Here is a 19,977-nt window from a genome sequence, read left to right on the forward strand (position 1 = left end):
AGTGCTTAAAAAAGACTAAAACAAAAATCATATTGTGATCTCATCTGAGGTGAAAGGTTGGATCTGAATTTGAAACACCTGGCATCAAACAGTCTTGCTGATCTTGTAAATGGTTACAGGGTAAAACTGGGCATCACTCACTAAACAACTCAAGTCATTCCAAACACACAGAAACACACGTAAACATGTTTGATATGTATTGATATGTTTGACATCCCTGTTTCATGCCAACTTTAAGACTCTTCAATTAAAACTCTAACTTTTAGCAGCATTCAATTATATTATTGCCTCAAAAATGGAGTGAGTTGTACCTAGGGGAATGTATTTTGGCTTTTGCACATACTAATCAAGATCAGTGTAAATAAACATATGTATTTAAGCCCAAAACCTGTGAGAAAGTTTGGACCAAAATCGCTTATTGACACCTAATAAATGAGTATGTCTCTCATAGAGGGACTGCTTGTGTGCAAACGTGCGAAGTTCCATTGCAGCAATAATTAGCACTACAGGAGCGAGAGGATCCAAACAGGCTGAACACACAGTGCAGAACTCCCCAGAGATCAGTGATAATTACACACCTCACCAGAAGCACAGCTGGGCCTGTGACTGACTCTCTCTTTCCCCTGCCATCGTTCCCCCCGCAGTACTAATTGTCATTTTCACACTGACTAAAGACAATGCCTTCTGGGCAACAGCATCAAAGCCCACCTTTCAACCTCTGAGTGAAAACGGATGTTTTGATGAAAGACAGGGTGAGGTGCGAGTTTGAGGTTCTGTAGTAAAAAACGGATAAAGCCTGTCTAGCTGTGTCAGCAATCTTAAAGGCTTGTAATGAGAGAGGCGAGAGAGAGAAAGATAGTAAGTTCTTCTATGTGGGATTTGTCTTCTTTGTTGATGTACCGTATTTAGGGTCAATGGAGCTTCAGGATAATGTGATTCTGTTTGTCCTGAAATAACATTTCTGATATAAAACCACATCCCTAAACCGATCCCTAAGCCTAACGTTGCCATTACTGATCTTTAAAATCAGATAAAAACAGTTCACATCATCTTAAAAACATGTATTCTGTTGTGTATATCTGACCTGCTCATATTGCATCACTTGACCCAGAAAAGCATTTTAAATTTTTTGCAGTCAAGTAACATGGAAAACTGCAGCTTTCTTAAGATTATTGTTATGTTTCCAAGCCATTGCTGAGGCATTTCTGTAACAATGCTAAAAGTCATGGTTTAAGGAATGCACAAATTAACAAAATGTAATTGCTTAATGTCCAGGTGCTTCTCAAAAAATATGAATGTTGTGGAAAAGTTCATTTATTGTGAAACTCATGTATTAAATAAATTAAGTGCACACAGACTGAAGTAGTTTAAGTCTTTGGTTTTCTTTTAATTGTGATGCTTTTGGCTCACATTTAACAAAAACCTACCAATTCACTATCTCAACAAATTACAATATGGTGACATGCCAATCAGCTCATCAACTCAAAATACCTGCAAAGGTTTCCTTCAACTGTTTCCTTATACCAGCAAAATCAACTATACTTTTTGTCTTTTTAATAATGCATCACCGTATAAAGGTCTGCTATTATTTGTGTACACTCACAATGAAAATAAAACATTGTGCTTTTGTAAAATAAAGAAAACAAATAGGATGTCGCTTTCTGCCATTGAGTTTTCTTTGTGTGAACAAATTAAGCCTGTCACAAAAATGAACTGAAACTCTGCATATATAGGCTACATTTTCCCCTTGTTTATCTGTAAACTAAATCAAATATATTTCAATAATTTATTGCTTGTAAGTATATATGTACTGCAGATTACATATAGGAGGAGCACATTCAGAAAATCAATTAATTTAGCACAGGTGGAGCACATTCAGAGAATAAACTTAATTAGCATGACAGCAAATATAGACAGCCAACCTAAAGGGATAGTTCACCCAAAAATGAAAATTTGATGTTTATCTCCTTACCCCCTAGGGCAGCCAAGATGTAGGTGACTTTGTTTCTTCAGTAGAACACAAACAAAGATTTTTTTACTCAAACCTTTGCAGACAGTCAGTTGTATAATGTAAGTAAATGGGAATCATGGCTTTGAGAGTAAATAAAACATGCACAAACAAAACCAAATTAAACCCTGCTGCACTGATACACTGATGTGTAAATACACAAAACGATCGATCTGTGCAAGAAAAAAGTTTTTATATTGCTTTTTTACCTCTGATTTTCACTGCAATGTCTGAACTGGCCTGATCGCATTATAAATATAATAAAAATAAATACTGTTTCTTGTTCTTGTTTTCTGTTCAGTCTCTTTACACATCAATGTATCGTCACGAGCTGCAGGGTTTAATTTGGTTTTGTTTGTGTATGTTTTATGACTCTCAAAGCTGTGATTCCCATGCACTTACATTATATGACTGACTGACTGCAACAGTTTGAGTTAAAAATCTCTGTTTGTGTTCTACTGAAGAAACAGTCACATGCATGTTGGATGCCCTGGGGCTAAGCAGATAAACATCAAATTTTTGGGTGAACTATCCCTTTAACTCTATCAAACAAAAGTTTTTCTGACACCCCTCCTCCATCACTGCTAATCATTGTTATCCCAGCTTGGGGTATGGGGAGTTCTCTGGGTTCGGGGCTATATTCTAACAGGTCGGAGCCCTCTCCTCACTTACTATTTGTTCAATCTGATTATAATTAAGTGTGAACTTGTGAATTATTTGATGGTCAAACCACATGCAAATTTGAACTGACCTGAAACTCTTCCTAAAATTGGTATAAAGTTTTTCTAAACCAAATGAAACCAAAATTAATATGAAGATTTTATTTATAAGAACATCAAACTTTTCAAAAATAATTTCCAATTTAAAATCACAGAACACATGGCATAAGTCTGAAACATCCTACTCACGTGAGTTGGTGGAGGGCGTGGTGGAAGTGACAGGCGTGAGGTTCATCTGTGAGATGTCGAAGTCGTCGCAGTCGTCCGTGTCTTGTGCCATTCCCACTTTGCTGAAGTAGCTGGAGAATGCGTCTGTGGTGCAAGACAGGCTAGGCTGCTCGCTTTTCCTGGCAGGCATGGTGGGCGGCTTTGCCATCTGGAAGTCCTTAAACATCTCCTTGCTCATTTTTGCCTGTCTCTGCAGCGTGCGTTCTCCATGCTGCGGACTAGAGACAGTGGAGGCCGAGGTTCCTGCCACGGCTCCACCCATAGCCGCCATGGGTGTCTCGCAGGACACCGCCATGGGAGCCAGTGTCTGAAACATTGCAGCAGGAAGTGGCCCTACTGTCTGGGCAGGCATGAAAGCGGCAGGCGAAAAGTGAGCCCCTGCCATTGCAGCCCACTGTTGCTGGGTGGCAGGGAAAAGGTTAGCTTGTCCCCAGATCAGAGGCTGAGCACCTGGTAAGACCTGTGTGACTTGCACTGGGGACTGGACGCCAAATGCTAATGGAGCCTGAGCAGCGAACTGTTGCTGCGCCCATGCAGGTGGCACGGCTCCCATTGTCACATAACCTAAAGGACAGAGACAATGAGATTTTTACAGTACATTTACACAACATCAATTGTACTAAAACAGAAAAGTTTTTCCTTTCGTTTGCATGTATCCACAAAAATAACAAAAAACTTATTAAAGGGATAGTTCACCCAAACATGAACATTTTATATTTATCTGCTTACCCCCAGGAGATCCAAGATCTAGGTGACTTTGTTTGTTCAGTAGAATACAAATGCAGATTTTTTATTTAAACCGTTTTAGTCTGTCAGTCTTACAATGGAAGTGAATGGGAATTATGGCTAAAACACACAATAAAAAGAAAAAAACTACTTACACAAACTAAACCAAATGAAACCCTGCGGCTCGTGATGATACATTGATGTGTAAAGACATATAGTTCCACTTCCATTATAAAACTGACAGACTAAAATGGTTTAAGTCAAAAATCTTTGTTTGTGTTCTACTGAAGAAACAAAGTCACCTACATCTTGGATGCCTTGGGGGTATGCAGATAAACATACAATTTTAATTTTTGGGCCTTTAAGCATGTTAGGCCAGTAGTTGGCAATATCGCTTTGTAAAGAAACATAACATCTCCGCACATATACATTCACATAGACTGAGTATATAATACACTTGCAAATGACTTCAACGTTTTCACAAATTTGCATTTTTGTAGTTTAGGAAGAGATGATAACGGTATCATTTTTGAAGCCCATTTATAAACAACGACTATGAAACCCCTTTTTCAAAAGTTTGCATTTTCAGGCCATTGTTGTGTAAATGAACTGCCAAAACACATTAAAAAGTTTTTATTTGAAAATGTTGTTAATACACCCTTAATTCACAAAGCTTTATCAAATGATTTTTTCCAGCCAAAATGCTCTAAAAAAATCATGTACACCTCATTACGAGCTTGTGTTGTAACCTTTAGCATTCACTCAAGGACTTTCAGGCTGCAGCCATAGATCTCTTGATGACTGGGGTAAGATGACCTAGATTTTCATAATGAAAAAGGTCTTTATGGCTCAGATGAACTATTGTAATTACTGCTCACAATAGGCTTGGGCTTAATGAATAGCAACGCCCTTTAAAAGAGACCATTACAACAATTTCACTCATTTCACATTGAGGCTTATTTCATTACACATCTTGCTCTTTTTTTCCAATGAGTAACTGATTCAAATAATAAACCCCTAAATTGTATCTTATCTCTTTGACATCCCACACACATTGTGGGAGCGTGTCCAGAATATTTTGTTGTGCAGCAGAGAGGTGTGAGATCACATGCAACTGGATTGTTCACACAATGGGATGTTGTGATGCTGCTTTATCTTTAAAAAAGACTTGGAAACAGTCTTTCGGTGTCGGTGTAGCCATTGGCAAGTTAAAAGAAGAATCTGTTGTATTTTCCAGAATGTACTGTAGATCACAGTTTTAATTATCTGAAATGTGCTATTACTTCTATTCAAAAGCGATTTATACAATGCAATTTACGTTAAATATGTAAAACATGGTGTACAATTTCGCCAAAATAGCAATTTAGCAGTTTCTCGCTACTACACTAATAGAGTAGCTTGTTATTGGAAAAGCTATTGTCACTATTGAAAAACTAATGTTAGCAGCATGTTTTAATTTTAGCTAGTTACTATTCAACCTATGATACTACCACATGTGGGGATGGGAACATTTGACAAAAGGTAGCATTATGGACCTGATGGCTTCCGGTTGGAAAAAACAACACAGCACTGGATCCATCCTGTCAGCTGTGAAGTGTTCCCATGGAATTGTAATAACGGTTTGTGGTTTTCTCAAGGACCATTGAGTGGGGAAGTGCCTGGAGAAGTTCTATATGTGAATTTTGAAATCTGCACATGTCCATCATTCAGTAAGGTAGCAATAGGCCGTCATCCACATCATAGTAACGCACCCTTGCACTGGTCCATGATGGCACCTGGCAATCATTTTGTGCTATGGATCCACCATTTTCAAATGGGATGGAATTATGGGTTGCCATTCAGGATGCATGGACAGAAAAACCCAGAGCACATCTTTGGTATCCAGTGGATATGTCGAGGACTGGACTACACTAAATTAATTTAATTAATAAAAATAATGTTTTAATAAATTGTTTTTTATTTTATTTTAGAATGTAACTGTTTAATATAAGATCAAATAATTCATGCTTTTTTTGTAAATATAGAAAGCAGATTGACTATATAGTGATTATGTTCACAAACAGTACAGCTTCTGATAGGTTTCTTAAATGATATCATAATTAAGCAGTGTGCACTTATTCAGATTATTTATGCACGTCCTGATATTGCTGAGTTAGATATGTTCCTAGGTCAACATATTTTGTTGACCCTGGAACAACATTTTACTCAAAAAATGTAGTCTTGACCATATCCCTACACCTAAACCTAACCTTAACCATGAGTGATCCTTAAAATCAGAGGAAATGATAGATGAATGACACTGATGTACAAGCACCAAACAGTGATTGTAAGCGTAAACTTCACAAAATCTATAAACTTGTTCTTCAAATCTGATTGGTTAATCACAATGTTGTTCCAGGGTCAACAAAGATGTTGTCCCAGGAACATGTCTCACTTGGTAAAATCAGGTTCTGCGATTATTTATGTTTCATTAGACATACCACTTACCACACAAGTTTCATCCAAAGTGACTTAAAATATACTACCAACAGGGCCAGACCATCCAAAGAACTCTGGGGGAAAAAACTCTAGCTTGAAAAAAGCCATAATGTTTTTACAATGGTGAAAAATGTGCTCATTCTATCATAACTGAACTGTGAGAATCCCATCAGGACAGGTGTGGTGGAGTCAAGCCTGGTGTTTATGAATTTATAACACAGAGGGGAGTTTGACTGAGGGAAAGAATTGAAGACAGATGGGACAGATGATACACTACTTGATTCCACACATATCAATGTTGTAGTGTTTACTGTTTCAGAGGAAGTCAATCTGGCTGGAACAGATGTCCCAGGGAGAGCAAAATCACTGCACAAAGTCTATTTGTTTTTAAATAACTGGTTCAAATATCATGCCGTGAGTGTTCCTGTAGAATTTAAAGTGGTAGCTCTTTACAATACAGAGTGCAATGTGTGCAAAACTATCAGAAGTTTACCAGTAAATTACTGTAAAAATGCTCCGACTGCTCCGACTCCAACTGCTAATCATTTAATAGTGGGTTCCTTTATACATTAAGGTATAAAATTGTCATTGATTTAATTAAATATGGATTAACTGTAATTTTACTGGAAGACACCATTAAATCCACAATTTTTGGAAGTGAAAAGAAAACCTTTAAATTGACATTGGCAGAATTAAATGTGTGACACTTGACATTTAATGGTTTTTCGTTTAAATAATTATGTTTCGTACTAGTATTTTATTTTTAATCAGTTATGTACATTAGAGTTTTATCTTACATTTTATTTTATTAAATTTATATTTATTGCAGTATTTTAGCATCATGTTTGTTACCAGTATATTTAATTTCAGTGATTTTAGGTAACTCACCATCATGTTCATGACTTTCTTTCTTCTGCAAAACATATGGTTAAAAGAAGATGTTTTTGAAGAATGTTTCCGCTGTTTTGTCCATTATAAAGTCAGTTGGGCTCAAAACAACATTTGGCACCAATTAACAAAATCACTGAGACAAAAAAAAGTTCATACAACTTTAAAAAGACACAAGGGTGAGTAAATAAATATATACAGTACAGACCAAAAGTTTGGAAACATTACTATTTTTAATGTTTTTGAAAGAAGTTTCTTCTGCTCATCAAGCCTGCATTTATTTGATCAAAAATACAGAAAAAAATGTAATATTGTGATATATTATTACAATTTAAAATAATTGTTTTTAAATATTATCATTTAAAATTATCATTTATTTCTGTGATGCAAAGCTGAATTTTTAGGATCATTATCACATGATCCTTTAGAAATCATTCTAATATGATGATTCATTATCAAAGTTGGAAACAGTTCTGCTGCTTAATATTTTTTCAGAACATGTGATACTTTTTTAGGATACTTTGATGAATAAAAAGTAAAAAAAAAAAGAAGCTATGCTTTTAAAATATAAATATTTTGTAATAACAATATACACTACTGGTCAGTAATTTGGGTTCAGTAATTTTTTTTTCTTTCTTTTTTTAAAATAAAATCAATACTTTTATTCAGCAAGGATGTGTTAAATTGATAAAAAGTGATAGTAAAGAAAATATATTATTAGAATATATATTATTAGATTTTTTTTTTATTTTGAATAAATGCAGTTCTTTTTAACCTTTTATTCATCAAATATATTAGACAGCAGAACTGTTTCCAACACTCATAATAAATCAGAATATTAGAATGATTTCTAAATCATCATGTGATAGACTGGATGTTACATGTGACACTGAAGGCTGGAGTAATGATGCTGAAAATTCAGCATTGCATCACAGGAATAAATTATTTTTTTTAAAGTATATTCAAATAGAAAACTATTATTTTAAGTTATAATAATATTTCACAATATTACTGTTTTTTTCTGTATTTTTGATCAAATAAATTCAGGCTTGATGAGCAGAAGAAACTTCTTTCAAAAACATTAAAAATAGTAATGTTTCCAAACTTTTGGTCTGTACTATATATATATATATATATATATATATATATATATATATATATATATATATATATATATATATATATATATATATATATATATATATATGCACATACAATATTTTTAAATTATACTTAATAAATCGATAGAAGCGGAAATAAATAAATATTAAAATATTATTTATCATGTAACCCTATCTGAACTGAACCAACAGTGAACTGATGTTTATCATGGTGAGGCTCCACAATCTGTACTGTATAAAGCACTGTAGAATTAAAGGTAACTTGCATTAATTTAATTTAATTAAAAAGCGAAAATGGTAATGAAAAACTAAATTCTGTCCATTTGTGGTGCAAAAAACCTTGCATAAGTGGACATAAGAGAAAAAAAAATAGCATAATAAAAATGTATGATATGACCCCAAACCAGACGTGCATGTTAAAAAGACTTCATGCACTCTCTCTCTCTCTCTCTCTCTCACACACACACACACACACACACACACACATAGATTACCACCAGAGCTGGTAGGAGTAACACTGTGTCCTCTACAAGGTATTTACCATGCAGATCAGTACAGAAGCCAGTAATGAGAGCATTCATATTCTACAGCAGGAGACAGGACACCTTTTTTAGCTAGAACTAGACAGACACATAATTTAATTTGCATCCGCCCCGTTCCATGTCTCCTTTATATGTTTTCTTGGTATTATTTTCTCGTGTACACACACAATGTCTGAAAGAGAAATCTCTCCTACCTGAGGGTACAGAGGCTGGGTTGAAGGGGGTGAACAGTTCGGATGGAGTCTGGTGGGCCAGCGTGGGGTCCAGTGTATTAGCTGGAGATGCTGGGGTCTGTGGAAGAGAAAAACAATGGATGTCTAAACAGAAGCTTTATAATAAACTACATTTGCTCAACAACTTGCTCAAATGTATTCAAAATAACATATTGATAACATTCAAAAATAATTCATTCACCCTCAAGTTATTACAAACATGTATAAGTGTCTGTTGAACATAAAAGAAAATATTTCGAATAATATAGGTAACCAAACAGTTGATGGTTGATTGAAGACCTTTTATCTTTTCGTTTCCTACATTCTTCAAAATGTATCATCTTTTGTTTTCAGCAAAATAAAGAAATTCATAAAGGTTTGAAGCAACTTGAGGGTGAATAAATGATGGCAGAATATATATTTTTGGGTGAACTATGCTTTAATTTGAATGCAGTATACACTCTGCAATATGCAATATGATAAAATTCCATTCTGATTATGCTCTTACTATAATAAGGTAGCATCTAGAGTCACTCACCGAGGGGGACGTGATATCAGGAGGGGTGGACATGTCTCCAAAAAGCTCTAACTGGTTGATATTCTGCAGATGAGAGAAGAACATTTACCAGCATAAAATCAGACGTGTCTCACCTCAGCAGTCACTACCATGTCAGTCTAATCTTTGCCACAGAATACTGAACCTACCTTGGTCAAACAGTGGATTGAATCAAGTGACTTGAATAATAAATGAAAGTGAGATAAGTAATAAATGACAACGGTTACATAAATGATAGAGGTTTGCTATTATTATTATGTAAAAACACAAGGATGATGATGATGATGATGATTCCTGTACCTATACTAGCCACGTACAGCACACAACTATATCTGTCTATCTATCTGTCTGTTCTAAGACTGATCTTTTTTGCTCCTCTGTTCCACAAACCATTTCAGGTCTTTCCATACAAGACCATGGATTACCATAAAATCACATCATGAGCTAATTTCTAAGAAGGTAATGAGTTAATTTCCTTGGGATATATTTGGTATTCAGGGTTATTTCTGAACAGGGGCATACCAATCCCACCAGGATTTCAAAAGACATTTTTCTGATGTTTTTTTTTTTTTGCCAAAAATTACTCAATTTGCTGCTTTTCGCCAAGACTGTGGCAATGTTTGCACCTTTTTATTATTTATTTATTTATTTGCAGTGAAAACCACCATAAATCATGATGTATTTATCAGATTGTGCTGATGTAACCAGTGGGCAGCCATTTGTAGTTCGAACTGCAGCGCTGGTGCAAACATTTTCACGTCGCTACATGATCAGATGCTTTCTTAACTGCTGTTTTTTCACTGCTGTCATTTTTGTAGTGTATTTACTTTGTTATTGAGAGGAAAGTGTGCAGCACATGTTTACATATTCATCTGAATGCTGCTCCCGACAGCATGGGCACATTGGGATGTTCGCTAATAGTATATCACTGCTCAGGTATTTCAAATTTCTTTTTACACCTAAGCAACAAATAAAACTTCGCAAGGAGTATTATGGGCCTTAAAGCAGACATTTTTCATACTTTTGTAAAAAAAGAAGATTATTTCACAAATGGTTGAAGGGCAAATGTCTTAAAGACAAATAGAACATTAACAATGGTTGCTACACCTGTTTTCATTTGTGGTACCGTGTCCTTGTTGAGTGTGTTTATCAGAACCTGGAACAGACAGTGTGCTGCTAGTGGGGAGCAGCTGAGCTTTTTAAAGTGACTGGCACATGACAGAAAAGCTTTTCTACACTGCTTCTAAAAAGCGTTTCGTACATCCATTTGCTTAAGGCCAAACCACAGGGTTCTTTCCTAAAAAGCTCTCTTTTTTCACACCCACATCTACAAAAGGGCTAAAACACATTCTTTATGAAAGAATAATTGCGGTCTCTTCTCTGACGTTATGCTGGCATTTATTGTCTCCACTTGTATGTCTCTAATCTTAAAAAAAAAAAATCAGAAACAGCACACACAAGAACATGACTATATGCATGACCTTTGAAAGCACTGTAACATTTTGAGCACATGGTCACATGGGGAGAAGGGCAAGAGGACATTTCCCCAGTTTATTTATGAACCACACAGTTAGCATGGGAACACAAAATCCAACCTGTTCAACAGGGTCAGACTGGGGTCATCTATAAGAGCTCTGTCATTTGACTATGAAAAAAAAGGTCAGGTATGAGTAAGTACACTACTTCCAGCCGACTAGTGGAAAAAGTACAACACATGAGACGAGGGATTTAGCAGAGCTAAAACTGTTTGTAATGGGTAGTGTGACATTTACTTTCCCGTACAGAGACTCTATGGAGTCTAGAATGGGCCATAGTGCATTACTTATTACTTTATAGCTAGATTACAGCTAGAGGAATTTTCTAGTACATTTACAATTAAAATGACAGCTTGGAGGATCATGGGAAGGCCAAAGGTGGGTGTGAAGAAACTTCCAATCACTGTCCACCTTACCTGGTTGACCAGCAACAGGTCAGTGTCTAGATCCAAAAGATTGACTTGTTCGTTATGTTTGTTCTGCAATGATAACATGGTGTTAGATGAAAGATGAGATGAGACACACAGAAAATGAGGTAAAATTAGGTCTGTTTTAGAATGGTGAATGTGAGTAGATGGGTTGTATGATACCTTACCTTTTTTTTTTTTTGCATTTTAGCACATTATGTCTCAAGTGTGCAACAGGTTTGAGTCAAACTCGAAACTGTATTTATTTTCGCTAACTCACATCCCACCCCATACTCCTAAACTGTAACTGGTGGAAGGCAGAATTAATTTTAACCAGCTGTCAGCAGGCTTTAATGGGAAAATAATGTGCTCAAATGCCAATAACATGGGAAGAGCAAAACACCATGAAAAAAAGCTGCTCCTGTCTTACATTATGTGCTGCCGAAAAAGCAACATAGGTGAGGAGAGAATTTTATATGAAAGGAGAAGATATGTAGGCCATGACATTTAAAAGAAAAAAACTAAGGTCCCTTGCTTCGAACAAAGTTTACACGGTTAGCCGGATAAAGTGTCATGCTCATATATATATATATATATATATATACAGTACAGACCAAAAGTTTGGAAACCAGAAGTTTCTTCTGCTCATCAAGCCTTCATTTATTTGATCAAAAATACAGAAAAAACAGTAATATTGTGAAATATTATTACAACTTAAAATAATAGTTCCTCTTCAGGAACTCGAGCTGCGTCGAGGACGATTGGGGAACGCGTCCAGCGTGACGTCTCTGAATAATGTGTATGTAGCGAGTGGGGTGGGGCCGAGGGACGTGGGAACACGAGTGAGGCCGGCAGTGATTGGGCAAATCAGTGGCACCTGTGGCCCACCGCCGGTCTCGAGTCCCACGTAGGAGATGGAAGGATATAAAACTGGAGCGACAACAGTGAAGGACGAGAGAGGACCAGGCCTGGGCTTTTAGTTGTGTTGTGATTTTTATTTGTGCGCACCAGTCGTCCGTGAGGGGCTGGTGCGCTGTTTTGTGTTTATTTTCTATTATTAAAATGTTGTTTGATTGTCCGCCGGTTCCCGCCTCCTTCTTCCCGATGACTAGGAAGTCTTTATCATTACAGTGTATAATCAGTCCAAAGGAAGGGCTAGATGTCATAGGCGGGTGAAGTCAGAGACCAGGAAGCATAAAGCATGAGCGGCAAAGCCGGAAGTCAGCCTTGTGTCTTCAGCAAGCGCTCTGTGTGTGTGTGTCAGTCACTATCTGTTTGTGAGTCTTATTTAGTGTCGTTTGTCCACTGATAAACTCCATTGTCCATTGATAATTGATAAACTCTAAAGCTTCAATCAAGAGAATTTTTGGGCGAGAGCAGGCAGCGTTCAGGCTGTGTGTTTTCCCTGCCAAAAAAAAAAAAGGGTAGGGACACGCAGCTCGTGTGTTGTCTGCTTGAGAGTGAAGCGCGCAGTGTCAGCTCTCGAGGGAGTTGACGGCTGCGATGCGAGCCTTTGCTTCACTCTCAGAAGGCTCTCTTTGAGGAGAGAGCTTTCACTGGCATTTCTCGCGGTGCCAGCCCCGCTTTTGTCGAGAAAAAAAACGGAACGGTGGTTGTGCTCGCGGGATTCGCTTTCGGATCTGCTGGAAGGAATGTAAGATGGGTCTTTTCAAGTCCCTATCTTCTTTCTTAGCCACCAGATCCGGCGCCCGCTCTCGGGGGTTCGGAAGCCCACGTTTGCGGTACTTTCTCCCCGATGAGAGGGCGCGACGCACTGCCTGTCTTTCTCAAGCGCGGTTAAGTTGGTTTTGTTTTCGATATTCGTGACACATTCAGCGGTAAACGCCAATAACTCCAAAACGAATTGCCCTAAAAAAATCTAAACAGTGTGACCGCCAAAAGGGCAAAGCTGATCATGTTTCACAGCCTTCTTTTTCTATATTTTCCCTCGATATAATAAGCACGGCCCCGTGCAAGCCGTCGCAATGTGCAGAAAGCCGGGAGAGAACGCTCTCAGCAGAGCCCTCAGTTAGGGACCGTGGGGAAAGTGCAAACTTTCTTCGTTTTTTGCTATAGCTCAGTAGGCGGTGTTTTTGTAATAGTTATTTAGTTAAAGGGCATATAGACATGATAACAGTGTCAATCAATAGTGGGGAACCGTGGACGTTTTTCACAACCTCTTTTTTGCCCCTACTGGTAGAAAAGGGAATTGCATGTCCAAATTTAACCTTCTTTTTGTAATAACTTTCTACAGCAGGGAGACAGAGACATGAAACTACTGTCAATCAATAGAGGGAGAGAGTGGAAATTTTTCACAACCTTTAATTTTACCCCAAGTGGCTGATTAGGGAACTGCATGTCTAAATTTAACCTTCTTTTTGTAATATCTTTCTACAGCAGGAAGACAGAGACATGAAACCAGTGTCAATCAATAGTGAGGGACAGTGGACATTTTTCACAACCTTTCCTTTTACCCCTACTGGTAGAAAAGGGAATTCCATGTCCAAAATTAACCTTATTTTTGTAATAACGTTCTACAGCAGGGACACAGAGACATGAAACCAGTTCAAATCAATAGAGGGAGAGAGTGGACCCTTTTCACAACCTTTCTTTTTACCCCTACTGGTAGAAAAGGGAATTGCATGTCCAGAATTAACCTTCTTTTTGTAATAACGTTCTACAGCAGGGACACGGAGACATGAAACCAGTTCAAATCAATAGAGGGAGAGAGAGGACATTTTTCACAACCTTTCTTTTTACCCCTACTGTTAGAAGAGGGAATTGCATATCCAAAATTAACATTCTTTTTGTAATAACTTTCTACAGCAGTGAGACAGATACATGAAACCAGTGTCAATCAATAGAGGGGGGCAGTGGACATTTTTCACAACCTTTCTTTTTACCCCTACTGGTAGAAAAGGCAATTGGATGTCCAAAATTAACCTTCTTTTTGTAATAACTTTCTACAGCAGTGAGACAGAGACATGAAATCTGTGTCAATCAATAAAGGGGGACAGTGGACATTTTTCACAAGCTTGCTTTTTGCCCCTACTGGTAGAAAAGGGAATTGCATGTCCAAAATTAACTCCCTTTTTGTAATAACTTTCTATAGCAGTGAGACAGAGACATGAAACCAGTGTGAATCAATAGAGGGGGACAGTGGACATTTTTCACAACCTTTTTTTTACCCCTACCGGTAGAAAAGGGAACTGCACGTCCAACTGTAACTTTCTTTTTGTAATAACTTTCTACAGCAGGGAGACAGAGACATGAAACCAGTGTCAACCAATAGAGGAGGACAGTGGACATTTTTCACAACCTTTCTTTTTACCCCTACTGGTAAAAAAGGGAATCGCATGTCCAAAATTAACTTCCTTTTTGTAATACCTTTCTATAGCAGTGAGTGAGAGACATGAAACCAGTGTGAATCAATAGAGGGGGACAGTGGACATTTTTCACAACCTTTCTTTTTTACCCTTACTGGTAGAAAATAGAATTGCATGTCCATATTTAACTTTCTTTTTGTAATAACTTCCTACAGCAGGGAGACAGAGACATGAAACCACTGTCAATCAATAGAAGGAGAGAGTGGACATTTTTCACAACATTTCTTTTTACACCCACTGGTAGAAAAGGGAATTGGATATCCAAAATTAACCTTCTTTTTGTAATAACTTTCTACAACAGGGAGACAGAGACATGAAACCAGTGTCTATCAATAGAGGGAGACAGTGGACATTTTTCACAACCTTTCATTTTACCCCAAGTGGCTGATTAGGGAACTGCATGTCCAAAATTAACATTCTTTTTGTAATAACTTTCTACAGCAGTGAGTCAGAGACATGAAACCAGTGTCAATCAATAGAGGGGGACAGGGGACATTTTTCACAACCTTTCTTTTTACCCCTACTGGTAGAAAAGGGAATTACATGTCCAAATTTAACCTTCTTTTTGTAATAACTTTCTACAGCAGGGAGACAGAGACATGAAACCAGTGTCTATCAATAGAGGGAGAGAGTGGACATTTTTCGCAACCTTTTTACCCCTATTGGTAGAAAAGGTAATTGCATGTCCAAATTTATCCTTCCTTTTGTAATAACTTTCTACAGCAGGGAGACAGAGACATAAAACCTGTGTCAATCAATAGAGGGAGAGAGTGGACATTTTTCACAACCTTTCTTTTTACACCTACTGGTAGAAAAGGGAATTGCATGTACAAATTTAACCTTCTTTTTGTAATAACTTTCTACAGCAGTGAGACAGATACATGAAACCAGTGTCAATCAATAGACGGGGACAGTGGGCATTTTTCACAACCTTTCTTTTTACCCCTGCTGGTACAAAAGGGAACTACATGTCCAAAATTATCCTTCTTTTTGTAATAACTTTCTACAGCAGGGAGACAGAGACATGAAACCACTGTCAATCAATAGAACGAGAGAGTGGACATTTTTCACAACCTTTCTTTTTACCCCTACTGGTAGAAAAGGGAATTGGATGTCCAAAATTAACCTTCTTTTTGTAATAACTTTCTACAGCAGGGAGACAGAGACATGAAACCAGTGTCAGTCAATAGAGGGGGACAGTGGACATTTTTCAGAACCTTTCTTTTTACTCCTACTGGTAAAAAAGGGAATCGCATGTCCAATTTAACCTTCTTTATGTAATAACTTTCTACAGCAGTGAGACAGAGACATGAAACCTGTGTCCATCAATAAAGGGGACCAGTGGACATTTTTCACAACCTTGCTTTTGCCCCTACTGGTAGAAAAGGGAATTGCATGTCAAAAATTAACTTCCTTTTTGTAATAACTTTCTATAGCAGTGAGACAGAGACATGAAACCAGTGTGAATCAATAGAGGGGGACAGTGGACATTTTTCACAACCTTTTTTTTTACCCTTACTGGTAGAAAATAGAATTGCATGTCCAAATTTAACTTTCTTTTTGTAATAACTTTCTACAGCAGGGAGACAGAGACATGAAACCACTGTCAATCAATAGAAGGAGAGAGTGGACATTTTTCATAACCTTTCTTTTTACCCCTACTGGTAGAAAAGGGAATTGGATGTCCAAAATTAACCTTCTTTTTGTAATAACTTTCTACAGCAGGGAGACAGAGACATGAAACCAGTGTCTATCAATAGAGGGAGACAGTGGATATTTTTCACAACCTTTCTTTTTACCCTTACTGGTAGAAAAGGGAATTACGTGTCCAAATTTAACCTTCTTTTTGTAATAACTTTCTACAACAGGGAGACAGAGACATGAAACCACTGTCAATCAATAGAGGGAGAGAGTGGACATTTTTCACAACCTTTCATTTTACCCCAAGTGGCTGATTAGGGAACTGCATGTCCAAAATTAACCTTCTTTTTGTAATAACTTTCTACAGCAGTGAGACAGAGACATGAAACCAGTGTCAATCAATAGAGGGGGAAAGTGGACATTTTTCACAACCTTTCTTTTTACCGCTACTGGTAGGAAAGAAAAAGGACTTTTCTTCAACAGTTTTGTTTCAACATACCGGTTGATCAAAACATACTTTAACATTACGACAGAAATTTTTATTTAGTTTTATTCATTTACTTTTAGTAGTTTTTTTTTTTGCAACACAACATTATTTGTATTTATTTATTCATTATCTATAATAAATTTATTTTATTAATTAATTAATTTATTATTATTTATTTATTTTATATATATATATATATATATATATATATATATATATATATATATATACATTACTCTTTTTTCTATTTTATTAAAAGGTTTTTAGAAGTAAATCAATAACTATTAACATTTTACAATATTTAAAGTCTAACACATATAAAAGCTAAAAGCTATTGAATAAAAACCAAAAAAGAGCTTAATTGGAGAAAAACAGGTGTTTGGCAGTAACATTAAAGTTACACACAGATTTTAAGATTTTGAAATCATGTGCCTCAAACTTATGGGACATATCTAATCAAAATGTAGCTATGTAAGAGAGAGGGACACATTAATGTATATATTTAATGTATATATTAATGTATATATATTCGAACATCACTATTTAAAAAATCCAAAATTTGTTTTTAAAATAAAAAATTATTTAACATTTAAAAATTATTTTATAACATGAAATTTAGAGGTTACGGTTCGGGGCAGCCACCAGCCATTGGAAAGTACCCAAAAAATTATAATTATGATACAGTTTTAAGTTTACTGATATTTTACATTTTATGGGGGGTTTAAATAAATAACACAAGGATCTTGGTAAATATCTAATGTTTGAATACTTAAATGCATTTTTCAATTGTTTTTTGGTTTTGGGACATTACTTGGCACCAATTCTGTGCTGCTCATATTCATATCAGACATTTTAGTTGACAGATGAAGGCTGTGATACTGTAGTTGTTCACTAGATGGATTCTAGAAGATACAATGACCAACAAATACATAAATTATGTTAGTATGTACTGTAAGTATAGTATTATTACTGCACTACTAGATCATTAAAATAATTTAAATAATGTTTTTACAAAATTACTAAGTTTTGGTAGTATTTTAAAAATAGGTCTAATTTGTTAACACTATTTAATGCATTACTATACATTAACTGAATATGAACAATATATATTTTTGGAGCATTTATCAATCTTTTAATGTTTTAATGTTACTTGATTTATTTTTCTTCATGTTGATCCACGGTACATTAACTGATGTTAACAGATACACAACTGAAAGTTAATAATGTATTTTTAGTATGTAATTATAGAATTAATACTATAAAACATATTGTTCAAGTTAACATGCACAGTTAAGTACTGTTAACAAAATAAAGGAACATTCCACTTTTTTGGAAATGGGCTCATTCTCAAACTCCCAGTTTATACCATTTTTGAATCCATTCAGCCGATCTCAGGTTTTGAGACCAGCAGCATGGCATTCAGAAATGACCAAAGAGTATGGATATTTTACCTATTTAAAACTTTCCTCTTTTGTAGTTATATTGTGTACTAAGACTGGTGGAAAATGTCAAGTTGTGATTTTCTAGGCCGATATGATTAAAAACTATACTCATTCCGGTGTAATAATCAGGGAACGGTGCAGCCATAACATGAGCGCAGCAGTCGCAGTGATATCACTGCAGTAAAACTCAACTTATTAACTCTGGGGGAGTTGGAGAATGAGCATATTTCCAAAAAAGGGGAGTGTTCCTTTAAACCTTATTGTAAACCATTATTAAAGGTTTATATTTTGTTGTCTGTGTGCATGGTGTTTAACCATTTCATTGCTGTAACCCTGTAACCTGCTGTAAACCAGACTGCCAAACGGTTAATATCAATGCATGCACACCTCTTTCCCAATGACACTAGAGGATGGTGGTTGCACTAGTGACTTGGGCTCGTCATTGCAGCTTGAAGCATTTTGTACTTTAATTTAGTAATGGCATTTTCCACCAGGGAGATGTAAAAGCAGTGTCAGTTAATAGAGGCGGACAGTGATCAACTTACACAACCTCACATTTAATCCTTACTGTTGCACAAGGTAGTTGCATTTACAAATTGTACCTTATTTACATCCTGAAAATTACGAAATTTATGTAATGCAGAATGATCCTGTTAATACTGTAAACTAATTTGAAAAGACAACAGCCAACAGTACAATAGCCTTTTTGACTGAACTGGTATTTATCCACTGATCAAAAATGTATACTGATTTTAAAATTTACTGATTTTAACATTTATAAGGAGCTGATCAAAACAAAAACAACAACAAAAAAACATTCAAGAGTAAACAATATATTTTAACACCTACACTTGTAAAGTACTTTTTACTTATAGAAAAAACACAATCACTTTCTCGTCTTCCATTTTTGTACCTCTTTTTAATTCATTCCGAGACAGACAGAGTGGTACCATTTTTTACAGTTGCTGCTCTGAATCTAGTGGAAATAAAAATTGTCACAAGTAAACTTAATTTTTAATTATATTGAACATATGTTACGTTCGGGAACCCAGGGAAACACAGGAGACGAGAGATCCAAACGCACTGTGAGTTTAATGGGTAATCCAAATTCAGAATCCAAAAAGCAGGGGTCAAAACCAAAAATCTATCCAAACAAACAAACAGGAATAGGAACAGGAATAGAACTTGAAACTCGGAAGGCGAGGAAACTGGGTGACGGAAAGAAAGGACTCCATGAAAACAAACAGAAACAGACCGGTTAATATAGGCAGGGTAATGACTATCAAGTGAAGACACCTGAGTGCAATTAACAGGAGTGCAATTACTGTGATGAAGGGACAAGGCTTTGTGGGAATTGTAGTGCCTGCGGTGAGGTGCCTATGGGGAAGTGAGAACACTAGTGGAGACTCAGGGAAACAGAGACCAGACAGCGTGACAACATATTAAGTTAAAAATAAACTGTAATTCATTCTTTTATTACTCCATTATTAAGATATTAATTGTAATTTCAGCTTAAAATCATCAAATTGAAATATAGACAATTGAACAAACAGTAAAAATAATAAAACCTTTTGATCTGTATTGACCTAATACAAAATACT

General features: G+C 36.2%; 1 protein-coding gene across 11 annotated transcripts in view; it reads right to left on the bottom strand.

Moving 5' to 3' along the window:
* Positions 1 to 19,977, bottom strand: part of dab1a (DAB adaptor protein 1a) — a 196,963-nt gene that overhangs the window by 18,442 nt on the left and 158,544 nt on the right. For 6 of the 11 annotated variants that reach the window (XM_059498941.1, XM_059498942.1, XM_059498939.1 and 3 more), the window contains 4 exons: positions 11,430 to 11,492; positions 9,461 to 9,523; positions 8,905 to 9,001; positions 2,917 to 3,519 (listed from right to left, as the gene is read on the bottom strand). In XM_059498941.1, the coding sequence (XP_059354924.1) occupies positions 2,917 to 3,519; positions 8,905 to 9,001; positions 9,461 to 9,523; positions 11,430 to 11,492 (826 nt within the window). The remainder of the gene's footprint in view (positions 1 to 2,916; positions 3,520 to 8,904; positions 9,002 to 9,460; positions 9,524 to 11,429; positions 11,493 to 19,977) is intronic. The other 5 variants (XM_059498945.1, XM_059498943.1, XM_059498944.1 and 2 more) reach the window with 1 other exon arrangement.

Source organism: Carassius carassius, chromosome 18 (genome assembly GCF_963082965.1).
Source record: "Carassius carassius chromosome 18, fCarCar2.1, whole genome shotgun sequence".
Taxonomy (NCBI): domain Eukaryota; kingdom Metazoa; phylum Chordata; class Actinopteri; order Cypriniformes; family Cyprinidae; genus Carassius; species Carassius carassius.